Genomic DNA, 26,767 nt, shown 5'->3' on the forward strand with positions numbered 1-26,767 from the left:
GGGCCATGTGCATCTCTGCACTGTGCGTCATGGGAGGGAGCCTCACGAGCTGACACACACACAAGCATGGACCAGGCTGCTCCCATTGGCCTGTTTCCAGCCAATGGGAGCTGCCGGGATTGTGCTGGGGGTGGCGACAGCACAGAGCTCCACCCCCTGAGAAGCGCACACCATGCAGAGATGCACAGACCGGTCGCAGCTGCTGTCATCGATTTAGGAATGCTTTGGTCAAGCAGTAAGTGCCTGAACATCACTAGAGCATAAAAGAATTTGCTCTAAGAGGAACAAAAACCAGAGGAAACTAGATTCCTTTCCTCCAAGCCATACGGGACACTTTCCAGCCTTTCATGTAGGCTCCCAACTCTTTGCCTGGTTTACATTACACATTTGAGGAAAGATGAGAACAAACTGGAGAGAGAGTTCAGAGGAGAGTCACAAAACTGCTAAAAGGTTTGGAAAACCTGATCTACCAGGAAAGGTTTAACAACTGGGCATGTTGAGAAAAGACGGAATGGGGGGGGGGGGGGGAGGGGGTCCCCTGGGAACAGTCATCAAATATGCTCAGGGTTATTATATGAAAAGAGAACCAGGATCCATTGCTGTCCCTCTCCATTGAAGGTAGGGTAAAGAAATAATGTGGTTCATCTACAGCCCAGGAGACTAAAGTTATAGGAGAACCTCCAAGTTACAAACACATCAGGAAAGGAAGTGGCTCAGAACGCCGAAATATTCAGAACTGTGAACGAAGCACGGTTAGTGCTTTCGAAAGCTCACAACTGAACGTTGACTTAATGCCCCTTGGAAACTTTACTATGCAGAAGAAAAATGCTGCTTTTAACCATCTTAATTTAAATGAAACAAGCACAGAAACGACAAGGAGTCCTGGGGCACTGTATAGACTAACAGATGTATTGGAGCATAAGCTTTCATGGGCAAAGACCTGCTTCGTCAGATGCACGTAGTGGAAATTTCCAGAGGCAGGTATAACTATGCAGGCCAGAATCAGGCTGGAGATAAAGAAGTTAATTCAATCAGGGAGGGTGAGGTCCACTTCTAGCAGCTGATCTGGAGGTGTGAACACCAAGGCTATGTCTACACTCGCGGCTTCTTGTGCGATTAATATGCAAATGAGGATAAGCGTGGAATATCGCCAAGCCTCATTTGCATACCTAATGAGCCACCATTTTTTTTTCTACAGTGCCCCTTCTTGCACAAGAAAAACCCTCTTGCGCAACGCCGTTCTTCCTGAAAAGTGATAGCTGTAACGGCATTGCGCAAGAGGGTTTTTCTTGTGCAAGAAGGGGCAGTGTAGATGCTCCTCCTTGCTCAAGAGCCTCTTCTGAAAAAAATGGTGGCTCATTAGGCATGCAAATGAGGCTTGGCAATGTTATACGCTTAGCCTCATTTGCATATTACTCGCGTAAGAAGCGGAGAGTGTAGACATAGGCCAAGAGAGGAGAAACTGCTTTTGTAGTTGGCTCGCTATTCACAGTCTTTGTTTAATCCTAAACTGATGGTGTCAAATTTGCAGATGAACTGTAGCTCAGCAGTGTCTCTTTAAGCACAGAAAGTTTCCTTACCTTGCCAAATCTTTTTTTTAAACTTTCCCCTTAATTCTTTTTAGTAGCCTACATTTAACACAGAACTGTACTGAATTTGCTTTTCTCTCTCTCGCTTTCTCCCTTTTTGTTTTCTCTGCTGGTGCCTGATTGCTTAATTCCGGCTCCAAAAGAGAGTTGAGGTTGATGGGTCAGTCTGTAACACTAGGATTTGTAACTCCGAGGCTCTACCGTAGATATTAGGAAAAACTTTTAAGTATCAAGGTAATTAAGCTCTAGAATAGGGCTTCCAGGGAGGTTGAGGAATTCTCATCAATGAAGTTTTAAAGGACAGATTGGACAAACACCGGTCAAGGATGGTTTATTTGGCCCTGTTGCCACACAGGGGACTGGACTTGGATGACTTCTTTCCAGCCGTGCCTCTCCATGACTCTGATTACCAGGCTGTATGATGACTCTCATGCCTAGGGAAGGTCAGAAACTTCATCTGAATTTCTAAAGAAGCAAACATTTTTCCTTTCATTATTTTCTCCCATGATAGCATTTAGAATATTATTTAAAGGTTTACATTTTGGATTTTTCCCTCGCCCACTTCTTCCCCCTCCTTTTTTTTAAAAAAAGCTCATACCCCTTCTTTGCAGTGGATAAAGGGGGAAGGAGTAAAACATGAAAGAAAAGAAGGGAAAAATCAAAAAACTGGAAAAACACCCACAAGAAACAATTTTCATTAAAAAAAATATAGAAAAAACTTCAACCCAAACTTTGTTTTCCCTGGAGACTGTCAGTGTGTTGGAAGGCTGTTTATTGTCAAAAATGCTCAGCTCACACTGACAACATTTCCTCCCCAGCTGCTCCAGAGAGCTGACACGGCTTTTCCTCGGTGATCCCCAGACACTCTTGCATGTGGGGTGTCTATCTTCACCTTGTCGGCCCCTCTCCAGTTATTCTGATATACACCCTGTACCTCAGTGGCTCCATCCTGCCCATTTGGCTCATGCCAAGATACCGACTTTATCCACGTGCACTGGCAATGAGTCGATGATGAAGATCTCAAAGCATCTAAGAGCAGAGGACAAAGGGGTTCAACTCCCTCAAGAGGATCCACCAGCGGATCAAACTTTGCAAGGAGACCGAGTGAATCCAGCGTTGGGCCAGCTTTATGCACTGCAAAGCTCCTCTTTGAAAAGTTCTTTCCACCACATGTGACGCCCCTTCTATTCCCAGCTCTCTTCCAAGTCCCCTTACCCCCACCCCAGTCAGACTCCTGACCCCCAAAAGCCAAAGACTCCATGGAGACCACTAGGAACTTGGCTGTTGCTCTGGATGTTGTGCGGGAAGAGCCCAGACACCATCGCGATGAGCAGCAGACTAGACACAATCTCCCGTTTTCTGGCCAATTAGAAAAGACCGTGGCCACACTAGAGACGGGGAATTAGGAACGTCTGCTCTCCCTGTTCCCTGCAATGGAACGGAAAGGTGGCAAACTCAAAACGAATCAAAGGGATTTTATTGTCATGCAACCTGTGACCAGTGTGCAGAAGGCACGGCCTGAGGGAATCTCTGAGGCCAGATTCCAAGAAAATGGGCTATTTCTATAGATGACAACGACCAGTTAGAAGAGTGCTGGTAAAAAGATGTTTGGAGGACAGAAAGGAGGTTCACAGTTTAAGCCAGTCTCCATAAAGGACTGGGAGTTCTTTATAGCTGTGGTTCTCGACTGGTGGTCCATGGTGACTTTTTCAGTGGTCCACAGGAACAGTGTCCAAAGTCACACGGTGTGAGCGGGCGCCGCCGTTAGGCTGTTTTACGCCGTGTTCACAAGCACGCGGCGCGTCATCCATAGCGTCACCTGCAGGAGGAATTCTTGGATCTGAAAAATGATTTTGCGGCTCAAGACGTGGACCAGCCGTCTACCATAGAGAAATTCTGGGCCAGCGTGACTGGCAATTACCCAAGTCTGTCAGCACACGCAGTCAGATTTCTATTGCCATTTGCATCAACTCATGTGTGAGAGACTGGATTTGCATGTTGGTTGCACGTTCAATCCAAACAGAGGAATCGGCTGGCAGTGGAAAGCGATAGTCCTTGTGCATTATAGACGGAGCTTGGTCCTGCCTTGAGGGCGGGGGACTGGACTCGATGACCTCTTGAGATCCCTTTCAGTCCTATGATTCTATGATTATCGAGTACCACTCCAAACATTGAAAAGCTTGTCAGTGAGAAGGGAATCCAAAAATCTAGTAAGAAATAAATATGAAACCAAAATGTTCGTTGTCTGCTCTTTTTTATCACGTCTCCCAAAGGAGGTGGTCCACGAAAATTTTTTGTTTGGCCTGGTGGTCCGTGGACTGAAACGAGTTGAGAACCACTGCTTTATAGGGAGCCGAATATCCCCTCGCTGCCTACTGGGGGAGGGGGGTTCTTCCTCTGAAGCCTCTGGTGCTGGCCCCCATCTGAGACAGGATGCTGGGGTAGCTGACCCGGGGGTGGAGCTGAGTCCATCTGGTAACGTCTCCTCTAGTAGGCCTTGCCTTTCCAAGGCCCAGTTGGGAAAGATGGGCCCGCTAGTTTTCTGCATCCCATGCCGGCAGGACATCATCGTCTGCCATCGTCAAGTCCGCACGACGGAGGGACAACTCAGCCGGGTCACCTGCACCTAGCGACTTCCCTCCGAGCATCCCCAGGGACTCTGGAAACCCCAACGGAGCCTCCAGTTCACGGGAGTTTTGGGAGGGACCCCGGTAGCGGTGCTCGTGATGCTCAGCGGAGGCTCCTCTGATTCTGGGGGTGCTGTGCTAGTGGCGGGGGGAGCTTCACCGTGCCTGTCTGAGGCTCCGGGCCTCGCAGCAGGCCCCTTGCTGGAGAGAACGGGTCCCCGCCAGGCATCTCAGAGAGCAGCCGGATTCGTGACCGGCTAGCACACAGGACAGGCTGAGAGATGCGAGGGGGAAGGGTGGCCCCTGCCGGATTGTCGCTGCTCTCCGGCGGCCATGGGACGGTTCCTTTCACAGTCCTCTGCTGCCACCCGGTGGGGGGCTGGTGGACACGGCCCCGGTTACTGAACCTGCGTTAAATCGTTTCACGGGAAAGCGCCTTCGCAGGGGATGCAAGTGAAGCCCCTGATTACGTAGTGGTCTGAATAGGGGCCGGACGTCTGGGCGGTGAGCTGGGATTTGGGGAGCGCCTAGCAATGCACTGCCCCATGCAGGTTTCCATGGCCTCTGGAGTCTCTCCAGCCTGAGCTAGAAGCTGAGGCTGCAGCACAGGGCTGGGCCAGATCTGGCCCACCTGAACTTTGATCCGGCTCACGGGCTGCATCTGGCCGCTTTCTATTTATACCCTGCTGCCCCTGCCGCCGAATTCCCAGGCATGGCCCGAGAGAGGCTGGCGCGGCGAGCTCTTTCACTAGCCACCACAACACCGGCTGGCTGCCAGGCAACGCAGTAGTGGTGGGGCCAGGAGCCACGAAATCCTTGCTGTGGTTTTACTTCTAAGCCTCAGGTCCCAGACAACTTTGGAGGGAGGCTAGTCTCCAGCCCCGCCCCTTCTGCCCCAGGCTCCGCCCCAGCCCCGCCCTTTCTGCCGAAGCCCCGCCCCTTCTGGGAAGTGGACGCAGCCCGTGACCATGTACCAAAGTTCATTAAGTGGCCCCCCCCCCATAAAAATTATTGCCCACCCCTGCTGTAGTGGAAAGTCTCTCTGTAAGCGGTCCCAGTGCCAGCCCGTGGGACAGCGCCCCACATCCAGGCGTGTGGGTTACACCTGCCATGGGATATTTTCTGTCCGGAGAGGCAGGTTTCCAGCCCCCTGGGATAGGAAAGCAGAACGGGGATGCCCGGCTGACTGCTCAGTGCTGCGTTCGAGAGGCACCGGCGCCCATGTGCAGTGAAGCAGCCCGGTTTCCGTCCAGGGTGGTGGGGGGATCCAGGCAGGGGGCTCTGCCCCATACAGGTGACTAGACCCATTTCCCAAAGAATCAAATGCATTTGCCGATCCAGTTGTAAACAGCTGGGCGGGGAGGGGGGATTCCCTATGGGTTAGGTTTGTGCCTTCAGACTAGAGGAGCCAACACCTGTCCCCAGCTCGTGGCTGGAGGCTTGGCAGCTGCCTTCCCAAGCTGCAGGTACCTGGCCCGCCGGGGGCAGCCCCATCATCCCCTCCCAGACCTCTCTGCGGCACAGGAGCCAGGGCGTTGGCTTCCAGCGGGGCCTGAGAGAACGGAGAGCACAGCGGTGCGAACGCACTTAGCTCACCCCACTCCCATGGACCAGGTCAGCCTCCCTGTGCCAGGCCCCGCCCTCGGCCCCGCCCCCGCCAGCTGGCGCGCTTTTCGTTTTGGCGGGAAAGACTGAACTGCCCTCTGCACCCCAGCTGGGCCGAGAAGCGCTCCCAGCGTCTTCACACGGGGTCCCGGCGGCGGAGTGGCTGACTGTGAGCTCCGCCGCGGCCACGCGGGGCGGCGTGACCCATGGCCATCCAACCCGGGGGGGTCTCAAGTAGGAGCAGCCAGGTTGCGTCACCTCGCTGGGGCCCTGGCGCCACGGCTGCGGGGCTCCTGGCTCCGGGGCTGGGGCCCACCACACACGGGGGCGGCTAACCCGGAGAGGGCTCGGAGCAGAGCCGGAAGGCCGGCAGGCCCACAAGAGGCTCCCCAATCTAGGCAGAAAGAGAAGGGAACGGGGTGACTCCCCCATTACCCAGGGGCACACAAAGCTGACCCTGCAAAGGCTGAACGCGCCCGCTCGCTACATTCAGGCCAGAAATAAGGCGCCCATGGTTAACAGCAAGCCCCCTGCAGGAACTCACCGAGTGCTGGGGCGTGTTCTCCATCACAGTCTTTACATCAAATGGGACGTTAGGGGCGAGGAACCTTTTTTTGGGGGGGGGGGGGGGCACTGACCCACAGAAAAATCAGTCGGGGGCCGCACACAAGTGAGAAGCAAAATACAACTAACCCCTCGCTGACGTGGCCCCCGATGGAGAAAGAGAAAGACCCTCCCACATTCCCCTCACGCACCAGAGCCCGGGGGGGGCAGGCTAGTAGATTTGGTGTGTCCGGCCCCCCCAGGAGGATAGCAGGAGGGGCTGGCACGCCAGTGCTGGGGGGGAGCCCTGAGCCATGGGGGGCTGGATCCAGGCAAGCCAGGGGCTGCCTCCGACTCCTGGGACTCAGGTACCCCACCCCTGAAGGACTGGAGCTAGTTCTCTGGCCTGTGAGAGCCAGTCGGGCAGGCCACAGCACCCCTTCCAGCCCAGGAGTTGGCGAGCGGGTTGAGAAGCAAGAGCCGTGACCAGGGCCCCGTGTGACTGAAGGGCCCAAGGGACGGCTGTGAGTGAGATGGAGCAAAACAAAAGATGGCAGGCAATCTGGAGAAAGGCATTGGTCTCACTTCAGAGGCACTGATCGTGTTGTAAAGTGACTCAGACATTAAACACATTGTCATACGCTGCAGCACCCGCCATCTGAGGATCAGAAAGCCCTTGAGAGACAACAGGTTGTCAAACCTCACAACACCCCTGTGAGGTAGGTATTATTGCCCCCATTTTACAGACGGGGAAACTGAGGCACAGAGCGGCACAGTGACTTGACCAAGGCCATGCAGTGAGTCAGTGGCAGAGTTAGACGACGGTCTCCCCAGTCCTCTGTTCTCACTGCTGGTCCACACGTTGTCCCCATTTTCATCATAAAACTAGCAGCTCACCAAGCAACCACACGGCTTCCACCCTCGGGCAGGAACAAAGCAGGCAGCTGGGGAAACAGCTGTTTTCACCCGGTCATCACTCGTGCCACGTGAAACACACACGCTCACGTGGTTCCTCTTCAGAGCAGCTGACCCTGCTGGGCGCAGCACGCCTGCCGTGGCCTCTCTCACCAGGAGCGACACGCCGGTCCGACGTCCCACTGCGAGGTGGCGCCGTTTGAGTCAGGAATGGCTTTGACCCCAGACACGGGAGGCTCACCACCACCAGCTGCGGTCACCGCATGGGGCTCAGTGACCCGAGAGGCGTGCCATGGTGGAGTAGGTAGCTGGGCGCTGCCCGGCGGCTGGTCCCCCGCCTCGTCCACTGGCTGCTTAGGAGACCCCGACGTGCTCCTCCCCAGCCCAGCCCGCACCGCTGGGCAGAACCAGTCTGTGCGATTTGCCTGGCAAGCAGTTAACTCCGCACCCTTCCCACCCCACCCCAGTACCGCTTTCCCCCCCCCCCCAGGTATGTGCAGACACATCCCCCCCTCGTACAAAAAGAGTCCGTTGGTCTCCAAGAGAGCCTGGCACCCGCATAGTGCAAATCAGAGAGCCAGTTCGGGGAGCTCGTGCGAGGATCCCTCCCGCTTTTTCCAGGCTCGTCATTTCCGAAAGGGGGAGGGGGCTTTGAACCCCGGGACAGGCCTGACGGAGAGGAGGAGAAAAACACCAGGTTGGAGAGAGGAGAAACCCAGGGGCTTCCTGAACATCCGGCTCAAATTCACACCCGGGCACAGACAGCTCAGGGCCCAGGCACCGTCGAGTGCTTTTCCAGCCCGGGGCTGGCGTGTCTCTTTCGACCAGCTGCCCCCAAGTGTCTGAGCCTCCTCTGTCCTTGCCTGCCCCCCGCCAGGAGCTGGGGCCGCTGCGGGGTGTGGCCCCAGGAGGGGAGGAGTGGACGGGGCAAGGGAGCCGAGACTGGGGCTGCAGGAGAGGAGTCGCAGCCGGGCCGCAGTGGGTGCTGGCAGCAGGGACCCCGGCCAGGTGTAACGCCGCCCCTGGGCCCACCCCAGCCTTGGCCCCAGGGCCGGGAGCGGAGCTGCAATGGCTGGTGCTCCCTTCTCGCCCCCGGGGGGGCTGCTCCTGGCCTTGTTGCGCCTCCCCCCCCCAGTCTGAGGTGCTCTGACTGCAGGCTCTCAGGGGCAGGGACCGGGAGCTCTCAGGCCCGGGGTTTGTGCAGCGCCTAGCAACACGGGCCACGTTCCCGGCCGGCTCGATGCCTGTTGAGAAGGCTGCTCAGACGCGGGCCGTAGCCACAGGGCCTGGGAGCTCGCTGCGGCGTCGCCGGGAAGGGCGATTTACCGAGGCCCAGAGACTAAGGGGATGGCCACGCTGCACTGTCAACCTGGGTCTGCGGGACCCGGCGGACGGACTCTGTGGTCCATGACCTGGGCTTGCCACGGAGGGGCCTGGGTTTCCCTCCACGCTGGCTCCGCAGCTGCAGCCGCCCTGCAAAAGGGCAGAGCCGGGAGCCACGGGAGAGCTTCAAGCCCACACGAGCCCTTAGCATGCAGGGCAGACACATGGAAAGTGACGTGCCCAAGGTCACAGGGGGAGTCTGTGGCGGAGCCGGAGACTGAACTTACTGCTCCCCGCTCCCCAAGCCAGCCTGCTAACCCCAAGGCGCTCCTGCCGGGGCCAGCTCCTGTCAGTGGGCTGCGGCAAGGGGAAGGGGGGGGAGGAGGGGCGTGTACTCACCGTTGAGGCGGGCCCGGCCTGCGGGAGGAAAAAGAGAAACAGCCAGTCACAGCCTGGTGGCTTTGTCCAAGCCCCAGCCCAGCCCCCATGTTCCCCCCACCCCCCAGACCTGGCAGGCTGTGGCCAGCTCCGGCTGAAGGAAGATGTCGGGCGGCCCCTTCCCTCAGCCGCTCCCCCCCCCCCGCTCCATGGGCCCCTTCCCTCAGCCGCTCCCCTCCCCCCCCCATGGGCCCCTTCCCTCAGCCGCTCCCCTCCCCCCCATGGGCCCCTTCCCTCTGGGACCTCTTGGTCAGTGAGACCTCACGCACCCTTGTCCCATGGTGCCCCTCCAGCCAGACCAGTCACTGACCCCTCCCCCCAGCTCCCTTCCCCAGACTACCCCCCACCCTACCTCAGCCTCTGGTCTGTGCCCAGACTTCCCCACCCGCCACCCAGTGCTGCCTCCTGGGCCAGATCCCTGGCTCCCCGCAGCCACGGACCGGCTGACTCGGGCCCTTTCCAGCCCAGGAGGTGCTGCCCGCCTGCCCCCCGCTGTTACCGAGTCCTCAGCTGCCCAATGGGGCGCATCCGCCCCCCCGGCCTCATCCACCGCGCCACGGCCTCCCACAGCCGGGCCACGCGTCGAGCTGCACTCGGCACTTACTTGGGCGAGAGGCCGCCAGAGCCGGCCCCGGTGGCCTTGAAGTTGGTGGGAGGGACTGTGACCAGCAGGGTCCGGCCCTGTGCCGCGGGAGGCGACTTGGCCAGGAGAGGGCTCCCGGGCAGAGGCCGGCGAGGGGGTCTGTGCTGGGCCACGATCTGCAGGGTGACAAGCAGGGCTCAGCCCCAGGCACTGGCCAGCGGCTGCAGCATGGAGCTGGGGCCGCTGGGGCCTGGAAACCGGGTAGTGCTGCAGAGGTGGTGACCACGGGGACCCCGATCTCACCCCGCCCCCTGCCCCGCCGTGGCAGTCTCCTAGCTCTGCCCATTGCTGCAGCACCGTCGGGGGAGAGGGGACACAGCGGCTGTTTAATAGCGCTCGGCGGCTCTGCCAAAGGGCCAGAACGGCGGCTAGGGACAGGGGATGGGTCCCGGGGCCGGATCCGATCTGGGGCCAAACGAGCCGGCCGCCCGGCAGCCTCTGGAGCTGCCAGCCCCGTGTGCACAAGGCGGGGTCTAAACCTTCTCCCGGGGGGGCTCCGGTACCAGCCCAGCCGCGAGGCCTCCCCCCTCGGGGGGACAGGAGACACCAGGGGCGGCAGCCGGGAATGGGTCCTGGCTGGGGACAGGGGGCGAGCACATCTCAATGCACTGCAAGAGGGACTGAGCCGGCAACCGATCCCTTGTGTGCCGGGGGGGGGGAACGGACTGAACCGGTAACCGATCTCTTGTGTGCCGGGGGGGGGGGAACGGACTGAGCCGGTAACCGATCCCTTGTGTGCCGGGGGGGGGGGGAACGGACTGAGCCGGTAACCGATCCCTTGTGTGCCGGGGGGGGGGAACGGACTGAACCGGTAACCGATCTCTTGTGTGCCGGGGGGGGGGAACGGACTGAACCGGTAACCGATCCCTTGTGTGCCGGGGGGGGGGAACGGACTGAACCGGTAACCGATCTCTTGTGTGCCGGGGGGGGGGGAACGGACTGAACCGGTAACCGATCTCTTGTGTGCCGGGGGGGGGGGAACGGACTGAGCCGGTAACCGATCCCTTGTGTGCCGGGGGGGGGGGGGAACGGACTGAACCGCTAACCGATCTCTTGTGTGCCGGGGGGGGGGGAACGGACTGAGCCGGTAACCGATCCCTTGTGTGCCGGGGGGGGGGGGGAACGGACTGAGCCGGTAACCGATCCCTTGTGTGCCGGGGGGGGGGAACGGACTGAACCGGTAACCGATCTCTTGTGTGCCGGGGGGGGGGAACGGACTGAACCGGTAACCGATCCCTTGTGTGCCGGGGGGGGGGAACGGACTGAACCGGTAACCGATCTCTTGTGTGCCGGGGGGGGGGGGGACAGACTGAGCCGGTAACCGATCTCTTGTGTGCCGGGGGGGGGGGACAGACTGAGCCGGTAACCGATCTCTTGTGTGCCGGGGGGGGGGGAACGGACTGAACCGGTAACCGATCTCTTGTGTGCCGGGGGGGGGGGAACGGACTGAACCGGTAACCGATCTCTTGTGTGCCGGGGGGGGGGGGACAGACTGAGCCGGTAACCGATCTCTTGTGTGCCGGGGGGGGGGAACGGACTGAACCGGTAACCGATCTCTTGTGTGCCGGGGGGGGGGACAGACTGAGCCGGTAACCGATCTCTTGTGTGCCGGGGGGGGGGGGACAGACTGAACCGGTAACCGATCTCTTGTGTGCCGGGGGGGGGGGGGGACAGACTGAGCCGGTAACCGATCTCTTGTGTGCCGGGGGGGGGGGGGACAGACTGAGCCGGTAACCGATCTCTTGTGTGCCGGGGGGGGGGGACAGACTGAGCCGGCAACCGATCCCTTGTGTGCCGGGGGGGGGGGAACGGACTGAACCGGTAACCGATCTCTTGTGTGCCGGGGGGGGGGGACGGGACAGACTGAGCCGGTAACCGATCTCTTGTGTGCTGGGGGGGGGGGACAGACTGAGCCGGTAACCGATCTCTTGTGTGCCGGGGGGGGGACAGACTGAGCCGGTAACCGATCCCTTGTGTGCCGGGGGGGGGGGACAGACTGAGCCGGTAACCGATCCCTTGTGTGCCGGGGGGGGGGGGGACAGACTGAGCCGGTAACCGATCCCTTGTGTGCCGGGGGGGGGGGACAGACTGAGCCGGTAACCGATCTCTTGTGTGCCGGGGGGGGGACAGACTGAGCCGGTAACCGATCTCTTGTGTGCTGGGGGGGGGACAGACTGAGCCGGTAACCGATCCCTTGTGTGCCGGGGGGGGGGGGACAGACTGAGCCGGTAACCGATCTCTTGTGTGCCGGGGGGGGGGGGACAGACTGAGCCGGTAACCGATCTCTTGTGTGCCGGGGGGGGGGGGACAGACTGAGCCGGTAACCGATCTCTTGTGTGCCGGGGGGGGGGGACAGACTGAGCCGGTAACCGATCCCTTGTGTGCCGGGGGGGGGGGACAGACTGAGCCGGCAACCGATCCCTTGTGTGCCGGGGGGGGGGGGAACGGACTGAGCCGGTAACCGATCTCTTGTGTGCCGGGGGGGGGGGGGGACAGACTGAGCCGGTAACCGATCTCTTGTGTGCCGGGGGGGGGGGGACAGACTGAGCCGGTAACCGATCTCTTGTGTGCCAGTGCGGGGGGGGGGGGGGGGGACTGAGCCGGTAACCGATCCCTTGTGTGCCGGTAGGGGGGGGGGGGGGGGACTGAGCCGGCAACCGATCCCTTGTGTGCCAGTGGGGGGGGGGGGACTGAGCCGGTAACCGATCCCTTGTGTGCCAGGGGGGGGGGGACTGAGCCGGTAACCGATCCCTTGTGTGCCGGGGGGGGGGGGGGGACTGAGCCGGTAACCGATCCCTTGTGTGCCGGGGGGGGGGGGACTGAGCCGGTAACCGATCCCTTGTGTGCCGGTAGGGGGGGGGGGGGGGGGACACTGAGCCGGCAACCGATCCCTTGTGTGCCGGGGGGGGGGGGACTGAGCCGGTAACCGATCCCTTGTGTGCCAGTGGGGGGGGGGGGACTGAGCCGGTAACCGATCCCTTGTGTGCCGGGGGGGGGGGGGGACTGAGCCGGTAACCGATCCCTTGTGTGCCAGTGGGGGGGGGGGGGACTGAGCCGGTAACCGATCCCTTGTGTGCCAGGGGGGGGGGGACTGAGCCGGTAACCGATCCCTTGTGTGCCGGGGGGGGGGGGGGACTGAGCCGGTAACCGATCCCTTGTGTGCCGGGGGGGGGGGGACTGAGCCGGTAACCGATCCCTTGTGTGCCGGGGGGGGGAACAGACTGAGCCGGTAACCAATCCCTTGTGTGCCGGGGGGGGGGGGACTGAGCCGGTAACCGATCTCTTGTGTGCCGGGGGGGGGGGACTGAGCCGGTAACCGATCCCTTGTGTGCCGGGGGGGGGAACAGACTGAGCCGGTAACCGATCCCTTGTGTGCCGGGGGGGGACTGAGCCGGTAACCGATCCCTTGTGTGCCGGGGGGGGGACTGAGCCGGTAACCGATCCCTTGTGTGCCGGGGGGGGACTGAGCCGGTAACCGATCCCTTGTGTGCCGGGGGGGGGGGGACTGAGCCGGTAACCGATCCCTTGTGTGCCGGGGGGGGGGGGGACTGAGCCGGTAACCGATCCCTTGTGTGCCGGGGGGGGGAACAGACTGAGCTGGTAACCGATCCCTTGTGTGCCGGGGGGGGGAACAGACTGAGCCGGTAACCAATCCCTTGTGTGCCGGGGGGGGGGGGACTGAGCCGGTAACCGATCCCTTGTGTGCCGGGGGGGGGGGACTGAGCCGGTAACCGATCCCTTGTGTGCCGGGGGGGGGGGGGACTGAGCCGGTAACCGATCCCTTGTGTGCCGGGGGGGGGGACTGAGCCGGTAACCGATCCCTTGTGTGCCGGGGGGGGGGGACTGAGCCGGTAACCGATCCCTTGTGTGCCGGGGGGGGGGGGACTGAGCCGGTAACCGATCCCTTGTGTGCCAGGGGGGGGGGGACTGAGCCGGTAACCGATCCCTTGTGTGCCGGGGGGGGGGGACTGAGCTGGTAACCAATCCCTTGTGTGCCAGGGGGGGGGGGGACTGAGCCGGTAACCGATCCCTTGTGTGCCGGGGGGGGGGGACTGAGCTGGTAACCAATCCCTTGTGTGCCAGGGGGGGGACTGAGCCGGCAACCGATCCCTTGTGTGCCAGGGGGGGGACTGAGCCGGTAACCGATCCCTTGTGTGCCGGGGGGGGACTGAGCCGGTAACCGATCCCTTGTGTGCCGGGGGGGGGGAACAGACTGAGCCGGTAACCGATCCCTTGTGTGCCGGGGGGGGGGGGACTGAGCCGGTAACCGATCCCTTGTGTGCCAGGGGGGGGGGGGACTGAGCCGGTAACCGATCCCTTGTGTGCCGGGGGGGGGGGACTGAGCCGGTAACCGATCCCTTGTGTGCCAGGGGGGGGACTGAGCCGGCAACCGATCCCTTGTGTGCCAGGGGGGGGACTGAGCCGGTAACCGATCCCTTGTGTGCCGGGGGGGGACTGAGCCGGTAACCGATCCCTTGTGTGCCGGGGGGGGGAACAGACTGAGCCGGTAACCAATCCCTTGTGTGCCGGGGGGGGGGGGACTGAGCCGGTAACCGATCCCTTGTGTGCCGGGGGGGGACTGAGCCGGTAACCGATCCCTTGTGTGCCGGGGGGGCAGGCAAACTCACCAGCGGGGGCCTCACAGGGCTGCTGGGAAGAGGCTTCTTCGGAGGCAGCCGCTTGGCGTGGGAGCCGCTCGCGCTGGCCGGGACGCCGGGGGATCTGCCGCTAGGCGGCGGCGGCCTGGCCGGCTTGAGGTCTCGGTGGAGCTGGGCGGCCGGGCTGGGCGCCGGGCGAAGCGGGTGGACGACGTTGACGGGCTGGGAACCAGGCTGGACAGCGCTTGGCTTGAGGGGGAAGATCCCCCTGGCTGCCTGCTAGGCCGGAAGAACAAAGAAATGGAGCCTACTGGGTGGGGGCTGCCCTCGGGGGGGGGGGGTCTGCAGGGACCCCGGGGTGCAATATACGTGCTCCTCTGCTCCCGGAGGTTCAACTGCCCCTGCCCCTTCTTCTTCATGGGATGGAGGGCCCCCGTCAGCCAATCCCTGGGAGTGGGGAGGGGCGCTGCCCCGGGGGAACAACTAGGAATTCACAACACCTGGAGGCAGAGCCAACCTTGCAGGTATCCGGTCCAGATTCTCCACCAGCCCCAGTGCACTCTGGGACAGGACAGGAGAGCTGGAGGGTCCAGGGACGGGAATGGTTAAAACAAACCAAAGGAAGTCTGTCTTCACGCAGCGCACAGCCAACCTGTGGAACTCCTTGCCCTAGGAGGCTGTGAAGACCAGGACTTCAACAGGATTCAAGAAAGAACTAAATACATTCCTGGAGGGTAGGTCCATCAATATGGATAGCCAGGACGGGTAGGGATGGAGTCCCAGGCCTCTGTTTGTCAGAGGCTGGAAATGGGTGTCACGTTGCTGAATTGGAGGGAAGCAGCCAAATCGCTGCTGCACCCCTAGGTGGGGGTGTTGGCTCCAGAAATTGGTGTGGGGGGAGCCATGTGGGGTGTTGAATGGGAGATTGTTGTTTGTTGATCTTATGTACGCTATTTATGTGAGTGTATAATGTCTATGTGTGTAGGTAGGAATCTGTAATCTGTGTGGAAGCTGAATATTTCTGTGAATGTGGTTAAGCATGGCTATGGACAGGCTGAGTAGCAAAGCCCTGTGGAACAATGACTCTCAATAGGCTATGGACACACCCAAAGAATGGGATTTGTCACCTGAGGGCAGCCAGCAGGAAACACAGAGATTGGCCTCTGACCAGGTGACTTGCTGCATACAAGAAGAGGCCAGGAAGGAGTATAAAGAGGCCATGTGGTCGATGCCATTTTGTTCTCAGCTCAGCACTTCATCCCAGAGGCAGCACTGCAGGGATTGAAGAGCCCGGAAGACCTGTGAACCCATCCTGATCGTAGGATGTGCAATAAGAACTTTTTAACCAGCAGCTGCAACATCTCTGCTAGAGCCTGCATTGAGAACTGGGAGATTCGGTGCATGTAACGTACTGTACTTTAACAACCTTACTCTCAGGCTTTTCTTTCCTGTAATAATAAACCTTTAGATATAGATTCTAAAGGATTGGCCCAGCGTGATTTGTGGGTAAGGTCCAGAGGGTAAATTGACCAGGGATCTGTGGCTGGTTTCTTGGAACCGGACAGAACTTGTTCGGGGTAGGTGGGATTGGGTGCTAGGACCCCCCACCTGTGTATAGGCCCGGGGCCATCTAGGGCACGGATATTGCTGGGGTGTCGGAGGGGTTTTGCTCGGGAGGCTTCAGGCAGGCTGCTGAAGCGCTCTGTGAGACTGGTTTTTGGCCTGTGTGGAGAGGTCGCCAGTCAGGGGGACTGTAAAGAGCCCCGGATTTGAGCAATTCGCCCTGAGCGGACGCCCTAAGCTGTGCCCAGACACGGCCCGGTCCGTCACAATGGGCGACAGGGGAGGGATCAGTGATCATTCCCTGTTCAGTTCACTCCCTCTGGGGCACCTGGCGCTGGCCACTGTGGGCAGACAGGACACTGGGCTGTATGGACCTTTGGTCTGACCCCGTGTGGCCGTTCTTACGTTAACCAGCAAGCGTCACCCTTACCGGTTACGGTTAAGGCACCCCCGTTGAAGTGGTTACCCTATTAAACGTAATGTTTAACCATTTAACGGGACTTTACGCACCTACTCCAGCCAGAGCGGCCACACTCACTAAACCCAGCGCTGCCTTCCAGCACGAGGGGCCTTCGCGCCAGCGCTGGGACGGACCAACCAGCACGACGCCGTCCGCAGCCGAGAGGCAGCGTCAAGGCGTGGCCCTTGGAGGGGACGTGATAGCAACCTCTGGGAAGCTGCCCCTGCGGGGTGCGGGTCCACCCTGCTCGAATGTCCGTCCCCCGCCCTCCTCCCGTCCCACGTTGTCCCGGAGAAGGCGGGAGCCAAAAGGGAAGCGCTGTTCAAATCGGCGTTGGATGTGAAAAGCTAATCAGGGCTGGGGGAAGAGGCCAGGGGCGGGGGGGCAAAAGAGCCAGAGGTGGGGATAGAAAGCTCTTGTCTTTATTGCTGAGACCATCCCGTGTTCTCTCTAGGCCACGAGTGGCTGGAAGCCACGCAGCAGCCCCGGTACAGCCTCGTGGCCTAATTCAGGCCTCTGACGTGGCTTTCTGTCCAAGCGCTGCTCTAGAACGTCAGAGCGGCCAGACCAAAGGTCCATCTAGTCCAGTGTCCTGTCTGCCCACAGTGGCCAGCACCAGGTGCCCCAGAGGGAGTGAACAAAACAGGGGATCATCAAGCGACCCATTCCCAGCCTCTGACAAACAGGGACACCCTCCTTGCCCATCCTGGCTATATAGACGGTCCTTGCTCTCCTGCCTTGGCAATAAATAGTGATGTTTGCCTAAAAGCAAACCCAGGCCTGACTCAAGTCTGGTGCAAATAAGGCTGCTGGCAGGGCCCGAGAGGAAGGAATGTTTTGCATAACAATGCAAATTATGCAAAGACCACGTCAAAAACACACAGGACAAGCGGCCTTGTACTGGCCCTTCTGTTTCTGATAAGCAAAATTTACAGATGCAGCCACGAAACCGTCAACAACGCACATCGCAGCAACATCCGGAGCAGCATGTACCACAATAGGGGCATTGGACGTACCCTATGCACTACGTCATCAATTGGTAAATAGCATTCCAACGACCAAGTCTCGTTTTACTATCAATTGGGCTTAGTAAGAACAATCAATGGGAGGGAAAGAGCAGGATTAACTCTCACATCCTGCTGGATGTAACTAGAAGTAAACAGGCCCTTCACACCGGTGGCCCAGAGGATGGCGTTCCATTGCGTGGGAACCAACAGAACCACGACCTCCTGCCTTGCACTGTAGGTAGCATACAGGTGAAGTGTAAGTTAATTAAGCTTTATTATTGTTTTATAGTAGATCTTCTATTAATTGCTTTTGCATTGCTTTGCCCTGTATTATTTGCTTTAGATAGTACCGTATTTAAGGTTTAAATTGTATAGTAATTGTTAAGGCTTGTAAAATTGAAACAACCGCATTAATTGCTTAAAGCTTGCAATAAATAAGAAAGTGGTTAAGTATCCCTGGAGCATCCTGGTTTCCCTTGGATCTAAAATAAATCGAACCACATGACAGTCCTATCCTCCATGAATTTATCTCGCTCTTTTTTGAACCCTGTGAAAATCCTGGTCTTCACAACCTCCTCTGGCAAGGAGTTCCACAGGTTAACTGTGCGCTGCATGAAGAAAAACTTCCTTTTCATAGAATCATAGAATAATAGGACTGGAAGGGACCTCGAGAGGTCATCGAGTCCAGCCCCCCGCCCTCAAGGCAGGACCAAGCTCCATCTACACCATCCCTGACAGATTTGTGCTTCCCCTTTTGTTTGTGGGGAAGCTTTCCAGCCTGGTTAGATGATCACCCTGCTGGCCTGAAAGGTGTGGTGCAAATCTTGGCCTCGCAGGAGTTATTCTGCACTTAGCACAGTGAAATGCAGAGCAGAATCGGGCCCTTTGGCCATGATACTAATTAAATAAGCCCTGGCTACATGCACCCAGCCACCAGTCGTCCCTGTAAGCTGTGCGCTTGGGCAGCCACCCAGGAGAGATTCAAATGCTGCCCAGCTGATTAGCAGAGCACCCAGTCACCCATAGCCAGCAACATGTGTTTCTATGGGTGGTGCACATCTGCACATTCCTTGGTGCACCAAACAAAATTTATTCCGTTCATGGGTGGAAAAGGTTAGCGGGAACCCTGCCAACCACCAGGCTATTTGCAGGCGCAGAACCCAGAGCCTCCAGCGCCAATAAAACAACACTCCCTGCCTACTTGAGCTCCACGGATCACACTGCTAACTTCCACGGGGGAGCAGATTTGGAGGAGTCAGAGCCAGCTGCTAGAGAGAGTCCTGAGCCCACACACACGAGGCAGAGGGGAGCTGACCTTGGCGTAATCAGTCGCATCCCGAGCGGAGGCCCCCTGCTTACCTTGGGGGTGCTTTGGGCAACTTTGCTGGAGGAGGAGACGTCGTGCAAGGAGAAAGCCGCGTTGGAATGGCCTCCCTGCCCCTTCTGACCCACGGCTCCGTTCCTGCCGCCGAGCACACAGGGAAAACAGCAGAAAGACAGTCAAATGCTTTGGAAGTGCTGCCCGCACTGGGGTCAGCTGTCAGACCCCGGGACGGGCCCGGGCCCCCGAAGGGGAAGAGAGGTTTCATACCCGAGGGCAGGCAGCGTTTTCACGGGGGCGGCTGACCGTTGTCCCCCGTGTTTTTAAACGTTTGGGTGGGGCTCCGGGAGTAGGACGAAGGGGACCGGACAGAACATATTGACACGCTGAACTGGTCTAGTTCTGGTCCAGCACAGAAAACTCCTGCCACCCTCCGGCGCAAAAGAGCCCCCAGCTGGAGGCCGGCCGTATTCCGGGAGGACGCAGCCAGAGACGCATCGTCCCTGCTCAGTGCCTCGGAGGGAGATGAAAACGCCAATTCAGCCAAGGGAAAATCCCTTCTCCACCTCCAAACGGGCTAGCAGTGTAACCCAGGCACCGAGTCAGACGCCGATTTCACAGGGGCCTACATTGTGAGGAACCCCCAACGCCACACCATGGGGAGCCGGCCTCAGGCCAGAGGCAGCCCCAGATTGGTCAAGGTGTTTGGGCATCGCAGGATGGCTCCGAAGTGCCTAAATCTCCTCGGACAATGAGACGGAGGCTCCCGAATCAGGCGGGCCTGGCAACACGGAGCCCCGCGATGCCTAAAGGGGTGGAACAATCCGGCCCCTGGCTCCGCCAGCGCCTCACCTGCACGGCCCCTGGCTCCTCCTCGCGCTCTTGATCCACTTGCTCAGGAGCGAGTCCTTCCGCCTGTAGCAAAAGTAGATCCCCAAAGCTGTGGCGGGGAGGATGAGCAGGAAGACAAGCAGCAGGGCTATCAGGATGGCTTCGTGGTCTGGGGAGGGGGGAGCAGAGAGATCAGGAGGGGGCTTGAAGCCGCATGTGCCCCTTACCCGGGGGGTGGAAACACCCGCTCCCGTCTTACGGACAGACTTCAGCACACAAGATGGATCCACAGCACGGCTGCGTGGGAACGCAGTGATCTGGAGCCACACCCTTCAGCCATGCTGCCTCTGATACAGAGGCAGCAGTGTGGGGCAGCAACTAGCTCTGGGGCCCCCTCCCAGCCCCACTCCCTGGTAGCCAGCTGCCACCCCATGCCGGTTCCTGGTCCCCCTCCCCCCATTACGGTAACTGATCAGCTCATGCTTATCGATTACCCGTTTAAACGGTTCGACCATTCCATCCCTGGGGGGGTGCTGAATGACTCTCCACGCTTGGGACCTGTCCCATCAGCTGGTTCTCCCCCGGATTCCCATTGCCCTGAATCTGGCCTGTCACCAGAGACAGCAGCTCTGTGCTCCCTTTGCTCCCACCCCATCCTTCAACTACGGGGGATGTGGGAGCCAGGACCCGCCCCCCCGTCTGCCGTCAGAACTCACTGTCGTGCTGCACGGGGCCGCTATCCACGCTGCCCCCCAGGCCCGGCTTCTCGCAGTACGGGGGGGCCCAGCTGGCCCAGCAGTGACAGTTCTTGTTGCTGTTGCAAACCTACGGGTGCAGGGCGAGGCGGTCAGAGCCGGAGCGCGGGCGCAGACGGGCAGGGGGACGGGACGCGGGGGACCAGCTCCCGCGGGCGCAGACCGGCTCCGCCCCACCTGTCCTGGCGGCCCCCTGGCCGTGAGCCTCGCGCCCCCCCGAGCCGACCCCCGGGGCGGCTACTCACCCCCCGGCCGTGGCACTGGGAAATGCACTTCTCCAGCTCGAAGAAGGACGCGTTCTGGCACCTGCGATCCTTGCAGACCTGGGCGCGAAGAGCGAGGGGCCGTTAGCGGGGACGGGCCTCGGCGCGCGGGGGGAGCCCTGATCCCGGCTCCATGCACCTCGTTAGCGCAGCGCCCCTCCCCCCAGATCCCAGCTCCATTCACCCCGTTAGCGCAGCGCCCCTCCCCCCAGATCCCGCCTCCATTCACCCCGTTAGCGCAGCGCCCCTCCCCCCAGACCCCGCCTCCATTCACCCCGTTAGCGCAACGCCCCTCCCCCCCAGACCCCGCCTCCATTCACCCCGTTAGCGCAGCGCCCCTCCCCCCCAGACCCCGCCTCCATTCACCCCGTTAGCGCAGCGCCACTCCCCCCCACACCCCGCCTCCATTCACCCCGTTAGCGCAGCGCCCCTCCCCCCCAGACCCCGCCTCCATTCACCCCGTTAGCGCAGCGCCCCTCCCCCCCAGACCCCGCCTCCATTCACCCCGTTAGCGCAGCGCCCCTCCCCCCCAGACCCCGCCTCCATTCACCCCGTTAGCGCAGCGCCCCTCCCCCCCAGACCCCGCCTCCATTCACCCCGTTAGCACAGCGCCCCTCCCCCCCGGACCCCGGCTCCATGCACCCCTCCCCCCCGATCCCGGCTCCATTCACCCTGTTAGCGCAGTGCCCCTCCCCCTCGGCTCCATGCACCCCTCCCCCCCCCCGATCCCGGCTCCATTCACCCCGTGAGCGCAGCGCCCCTCCCCCCGCTCCATTCACCCCCCTAGTGCACCACCCCTCCCCCTTATCACTGTCCTGCCCCGGGCTCTGCTGGGTGACTCCCCACGGAGCACCGCGTCCTGCGCCGGCGTACCATCCCGTCCCCGCACTTGGTCCCCGTCATCACCAGGCCGGGGTCCGGCAGGTCGCCCTCCTCGTCCCTGTTGGTGTACATGAAGGCCCCTCTGCACTTCACCTCCCGCCCGTTAAAGCGGATGGTGGTGTCCATGGAGACGGTGTTGGTCTGCTTGGGCTTTTTGGCCGAGCTCTGGCACTGGATTTTGCCGCACTTGGCGTCTCTGGGGAGGGAGGCACCGTGGTTACCGAAGGGGGCGCCCGCGCCGGCCGAGCCGAACTCATCACGTTACTGCCCCCCGCCTGTGTCGGAGAGGATCGGGACGCGCTGTAGGAGGAGCAAGGGATTCTGGGTAGTTCACACGCTGCCCCTCTTGCACCCGTTTCCAGGCCGATGCTCTCACTGGCCTCTCGCCCACTGAGCGGCAGCCACGCCAGGGGGACACACGTGCAGCCGCTCACCCACAGAGTCACAGACCCGCAGGACTGGAAAGAACCTCAAGAGCTCAAGTCCAGTCCCCTGCCCTCACGGCAGGACCAAGCACCATCTCGACCGTCCCTGACAGGCGTCTGTCTACGGTGCTGTCGCGTTACTGGATTTTAAGGGGAGCAGCCAGATCCCTGCCGCACCCACAGGGGGGTATTTGCCCCAAAGTGTATACAAAGCGGGCCATGTGAGGTGTCCCACGAAAGCGCCTGTTCTACTGATTCTGTATATACTAGTCATTTGTATAATAGCTATGTGAGGTTAGAAACAGGGACTGTGTGTGGATGCTGGAGAATTCTCTGTCTGCGCAAAGAAAGCTCAACCCACGGCTATGCTAATTAGCAAGAGGACAATGAATCTCTAGGTGCCAATACACAACTCAGGAACAAGACTGATACCTGCAGACCAGCAGGGATAGGTTATTGGACCATGTGACCTTCTCTGGCCAAGAAGATGCCAGGAGAGGTATAGAAGTGCCATGTGACACCCTCCATCTTGGTCCTGAGTTCAGCTCCTGATCCCAGATGCAGCCTTGCAGGGAACAACGAGCCGGGAAGAACCGTGGACCCATCCTGACATAGGATGTGCACCAGAGACTTTTAAGATAGCAATTTGTAACATCTCTGCTAAGAGCCTGTGTTGAGAACTGGGTGATTCGATGTATGTAATGTATTCTCCTTAATAACCTCACTCTCGTGCTTTTCTTTCTTTTAGTAATAAACCTTTAGATTGTAGATTCTCAGGGATTGGCTCAGCGTGATCTTGTGGGTAAGATCCAGAGTGTAAATTAATTGGGATCTGTGGCTGGTTTCTTGGGACCGGAAGAACCCGTTCGGGATAGGTGAGATCGGGTTCCATAACCCCTCACCTGTGGGCAGGCCTGGGGCTGACTGGGACACAGGAAGAGTTGGGATGTCCGAGGGGTTTTGCTTGTGAGGCTTCCAGCTGGCCAGATTGGCAGCTGAAGCGTTCGGCGTGACTGGTTTGCGGCCTATTTGGGAAGGGACTCCAGTCAGGGGCTGTAAGGAGCCCCGAGTTTGAGCAATTCGCCCTGAGCGGACGCCCTCAGCCCATCACACCTGCTCTTAAATCTCTCCAGTGATAGAGATTCCAAGCACCGTCTATCATCCCTGACAGGTGTCTGTCCAACCTGCTCTTAAATCTCTCCAGTATTGGAGATTCCACAACCCCCCTAGGCAATTTATTCCAGTGTTTATCCATCCTAGGAAGGAGGAAGTTTTTCCTAATGTCCAACCTAAACCTCCTTGGCTGCAATTTAAGCCCCTTGCTTCTTGTTCTATCCTCTGAGATTATGGAGAACAATTTTTCTCCCTCCTCCTTGAAACAATCTTTTAGGTGCTTGAAAGTGGTTATGTCCCCTCTCAATCGTCTCTTCTCCAGACTAAACAAACACATTTCTTTCAATCTGCCTTCATTTCTCATGTTTCCTAGACTTTTAATGACTTTTGTTGTTCTTCTCTGGACTTTCTCTTCAATTTCTCCACATCTTTCCTGAAATGTGATGCCCAGAACTGGACACAAGACTCCAAGGCTGTGTCATAAGAACATAAGAATGGCCGTACTGGGTCAGACCAAAGGTCCATCTAGCCCAGTATCCTGTCTGCCGACAGTGGCCAGCACCAGGTGCCCCAGAGGGGGTGGACCGAAGACAATGATCAAGCGATTTGTCTCCTGCCATCCCTCTCCAGCCTCTGACAAACAGAGGCCAAGGACACCATTTTATCCCCTGGTTAATAGCCTTTTATGGACCTAACCTCCATGTAGTCTAGACTACATCCCTTTTCTCAAAAAAGGGATGTACATCAGATACTTCAAAATTGCAAATGAAGCACAGGAAATTTAAATCCTGGCTAATGTACATCCCTTTTTGAGAAAAGGGATGTAGTCAAGTCCCACCCCAATTGAGGCCTAACCAGCGCTGAGCAGAGCGGAAGAATGGCTTCTCCTGTCTTGTTCACAACACTCCTGTTGAATGCCTCCCAGAATCATGTCTGGTTTTTTGCAACAGCATCACACTGCTGACTCCTATTGAGCGAGTGGTCCACTCTGACCCCTAGATCCCTTTCTGCAGGACTCCTTCCTAGACAAAAAAATTAAATAAATAAAACCCCCTTACAAAACTAGACGTCCTGCAACACCTTAGAGACTAATGAAAATATATATAGTGCCATGAGCTTTTCATGGGCAAAACCCACTTCTTCGGACGCCTGGCGCAAGAGGCACACAGGGGGGTACGGGAACCCCAAACCCCATTCACTAGACAGTCGGTTCCCATTCTGCATGTGTGCAACGGATTGCTCCTGCAGGAGTGGTAGACACCGCTCTGCATGCGAGGAGGAACTGAGCCCGGCCTCCTGGAGGGAGGGAAGGAATTTAAAAAACCAGGTTGGGGATACGGGAAGCCCAGACACACATGTTGTAGACATGAGAATTGGATTCGGAACCTTCAGCGCCAGGTGCACCCGGGGCTTTTCCCTGAGCATCCAGGGATCTCCAGGAGCGAGGCGTGGGCAGTAAGCTAGGGGGCACGGTGATCACACTCACTAAGCTGGCGTGTTGCACGTGTGGGTGTGAATCCCCCGCCCTCACCTCCGGTCGCACTTCACGTAGTGCCCCTGGCTGTCCGTGCCGCAGTTCCCGTAGGCGTCGCCGGCCGTGTTGACGTCTTGGAAACAGGCGTCGGGAGCCGGCCAGGCCCCTGCGGGGGGGGGGGGGGGGGGAGGATCATCACGTCCTGAGCCACCCTGCATGCCGACCCCACACTGTGAGGACGGGGTGGGGTGCCAGAGAGAGGGCAGGAGGCTCAGAGCCACGTGGAGCAGCCGGCCCCCAGGCTGCACAGAGGCAGCACCGCAGCTCAGAGAGAGGGAGGCCAAAGGGGGGAAAAAGGAGCCGCTCTTGTTCCGTGGCCTGGCAGAGAAATTCAGTCTCCAGGGCAGATGGGCCTCGCCGCAGTGCCCAGCCTGGTCCAGCAGGGGGCACTAAGGGGAGGCAGCGTGGCCCTCCCCGTGGAAGGTACCATGCAGGTGTGCGGGCAGCAGGGGGCACAGCGTGGGGCACTGGTGGGTATACGGCTGCCGTGCGAGCGAGGGCATGCACAGGGCTGCCCGAATTCCCCCCAGGCCTGATGCAGCCAGACCTGGCCTGGGAAGCAGCAGCCGCAGCCTGGGAACATGCTGCCCGGCCCATCGGAGGCGCCTCCCGCCTGCAGGGGACGGGCCAGAGAAGCACCAGCCGGCCCGGAGGGCTGCTAAGAGAGGCCAGGCAAGCTGGGAGCCACTCAGCCCCGGCCCCAGGGCGAGAGGCAGGACCGGGGAGGGGGAGCCGGCTCACCTGGCCCCCAGAGCTGCTCGCACTGCTGCTGGTGAGTCATGCACATGCCGTTGCTGCAGTAGGCCTCCCCGGCGGCGCAGGCCGAGCCGTCCAGCAGGTAGACGTTGGCGGGGCAGTAGGGCGAGGCCCCCGTGCAGTACTCAGGGAGGTCGCAGGAGCCAGCTGCCTCCCTGCACATGGTCCCGGCCGTCTTCAGCTGCCGGAGAAGGGAGACGTTGGCGCCGTGTGCCCAGCAGCCGCCACGAGCCCTCGGGCAGGGCATGAGGCTTCCCTACCTCCCCCCCCCCCCCCCGCCAGCCTGGTCCCCTCAGCCACCCCCAAGTCTTCTGGGGGGATGGGGAGGGGATGGAGGCTGATTGGCAGCTGAACCAGCCACTCCATCGGCACTGAGACTGTCTTGACTCCTTTCGGTACCTCCCCATGGGGCCCAACCACTGCAGCTGGTCCAGTAAATCCCAGCTCATCTCTCCGGCCACAGGAGCAGCAGCCGGGATTCCCTGGGATCCCCAGCCTCCAGGGGGTTAATGGGCAACAGCTGCCCGCAGTGCGCTTCCCGGAGCTGTCTCCACCCCCCCGGCGGGCGAGCGTACCTGGCAGCTCTGACAGCACTCCCCATGGGCGCACTGGGCTCCGGCCTTCAGCGTGCAGTTGTGTGCGTTGCAACAGGGGTTGGTGCACTCCTGCATGGGGAGAGCCAGCCACAGCGATCAGCTGGCTCCTTGGCCTTCCTCAAGCTGATCCTCGTCACCCCCCACCCCAGGGCTGGCTCCTGGGGATCCCTGTCCCCCCACCCCAGGAGCTCGTCCGTCGTCCCGAGGGCCTGAGACACTTCATGGAGGAAGTCAGCCTCATTACCCCTATTATACAGATGGGGAAAACGAGGCACGGGGTGGGGCGCAACTTGCCCTACCAAGTGAGTGGCAGGATCTCTCTGGGCCCAGACCTTGTCCCAGCTCACACGGACGTCTCACTGACCACACATCACGGGGTAGCACCCACGGGCCCTGTCAGGATCGGGCCCACCCGCGCCAGGTGCTGCACAAAACACACTATGGTGCTCAGAGTCCCAGAGTGCAACCTAAAGCCCACTGAACTGAACGGACACCCCCGCGTTTGGATCAGTCCGCTTCTGCCCCATTCCCTCCCCCGCCCCTGCTCTGCCCAGGCCAATGCCCTCCCCCCGGAACCTCCTCCATTTGGATCAGTCCCTCCCTCCCCCCCACCCCCCGAATCCTCCATTTGGATCAGTCCCCTTCTGTCCCATTCCCTCCCCTGCCCTGCCTAGGCCAATGCCCTCCCCCCGGAACCTCCTCCATTTGGATCAGTCCCCTTCTGCCCCATTCCCTCCCCCGCCCCTGCTCTGCCTAGGCCAATGCCCTCCCCCCGGAACCTCCTCCATTTGGATCAGTCCCCTTCTGCCCCGTTCCCTCCCCGCCCCTGCTCTGCTTAGGCTAATGCCCTCCCCCCGGAACCTTCTCCATTTGGATCAGTCCCCTTCTGCCCCATTCCCTCCCCGCCCCTGCTCTGCCTAGGCCAATGCCCTCCCCCCGGAACCTTCTCCATTTGGATCAGTCCCTTCCCCCCCCCCCCC

The 26,767-nt window shown here is 59.9% G+C and overlaps 1 protein-coding gene across 3 annotated transcripts in view; it reads right to left on the reverse strand.

Moving 5' to 3' along the window:
• Window positions 1-6,931: 6,931 nt before the first annotated feature.
• Window positions 6,932-26,767, reverse strand: part of ADAM33 (ADAM metallopeptidase domain 33) — a 64,963-nt gene continuing 45,127 nt past the window's right edge. For 2 of the 3 annotated variants that reach the window (XM_075931027.1, XM_075931025.1), the window contains exons 13-24: window positions 25,767-25,856; window positions 25,177-25,372; window positions 24,433-24,541; window positions 21,355-21,559; window positions 20,464-20,541; window positions 20,180-20,288; window positions 19,485-19,632; window positions 18,671-18,773; window positions 14,312-14,560; window positions 9,645-9,799; window positions 9,002-9,019; window positions 6,932-7,948 (exon numbers count right to left, since the gene is read on the reverse strand). In XM_075931027.1, coding sequence (XP_075787142.1) covers window positions 7,906-7,948; window positions 9,002-9,019; window positions 9,645-9,799; window positions 14,312-14,560; window positions 18,671-18,773; window positions 19,485-19,632; window positions 20,180-20,288; window positions 20,464-20,541; window positions 21,355-21,559; window positions 24,433-24,541; window positions 25,177-25,372; window positions 25,767-25,856 — 1,503 coding nt within the window. In that variant the 3' untranslated portion in view covers window positions 6,932-7,905. The remainder of the gene's footprint in view (window positions 7,949-9,001; window positions 9,020-9,644; window positions 9,800-14,311; window positions 14,561-18,670; window positions 18,774-19,484; window positions 19,633-20,179; window positions 20,289-20,463; window positions 20,542-21,354; window positions 21,560-24,432; window positions 24,542-25,176; window positions 25,373-25,766; window positions 25,857-26,767) is intronic. The other variant, XM_075931026.1, reaches the window with a different exon arrangement.

This window comes from Pelodiscus sinensis, chromosome 5 (assembly GCF_049634645.1).
Source record: "Pelodiscus sinensis isolate JC-2024 chromosome 5, ASM4963464v1, whole genome shotgun sequence".
NCBI classification, from domain to species: Eukaryota; Metazoa; Chordata; order Testudines; family Trionychidae; genus Pelodiscus; species Pelodiscus sinensis.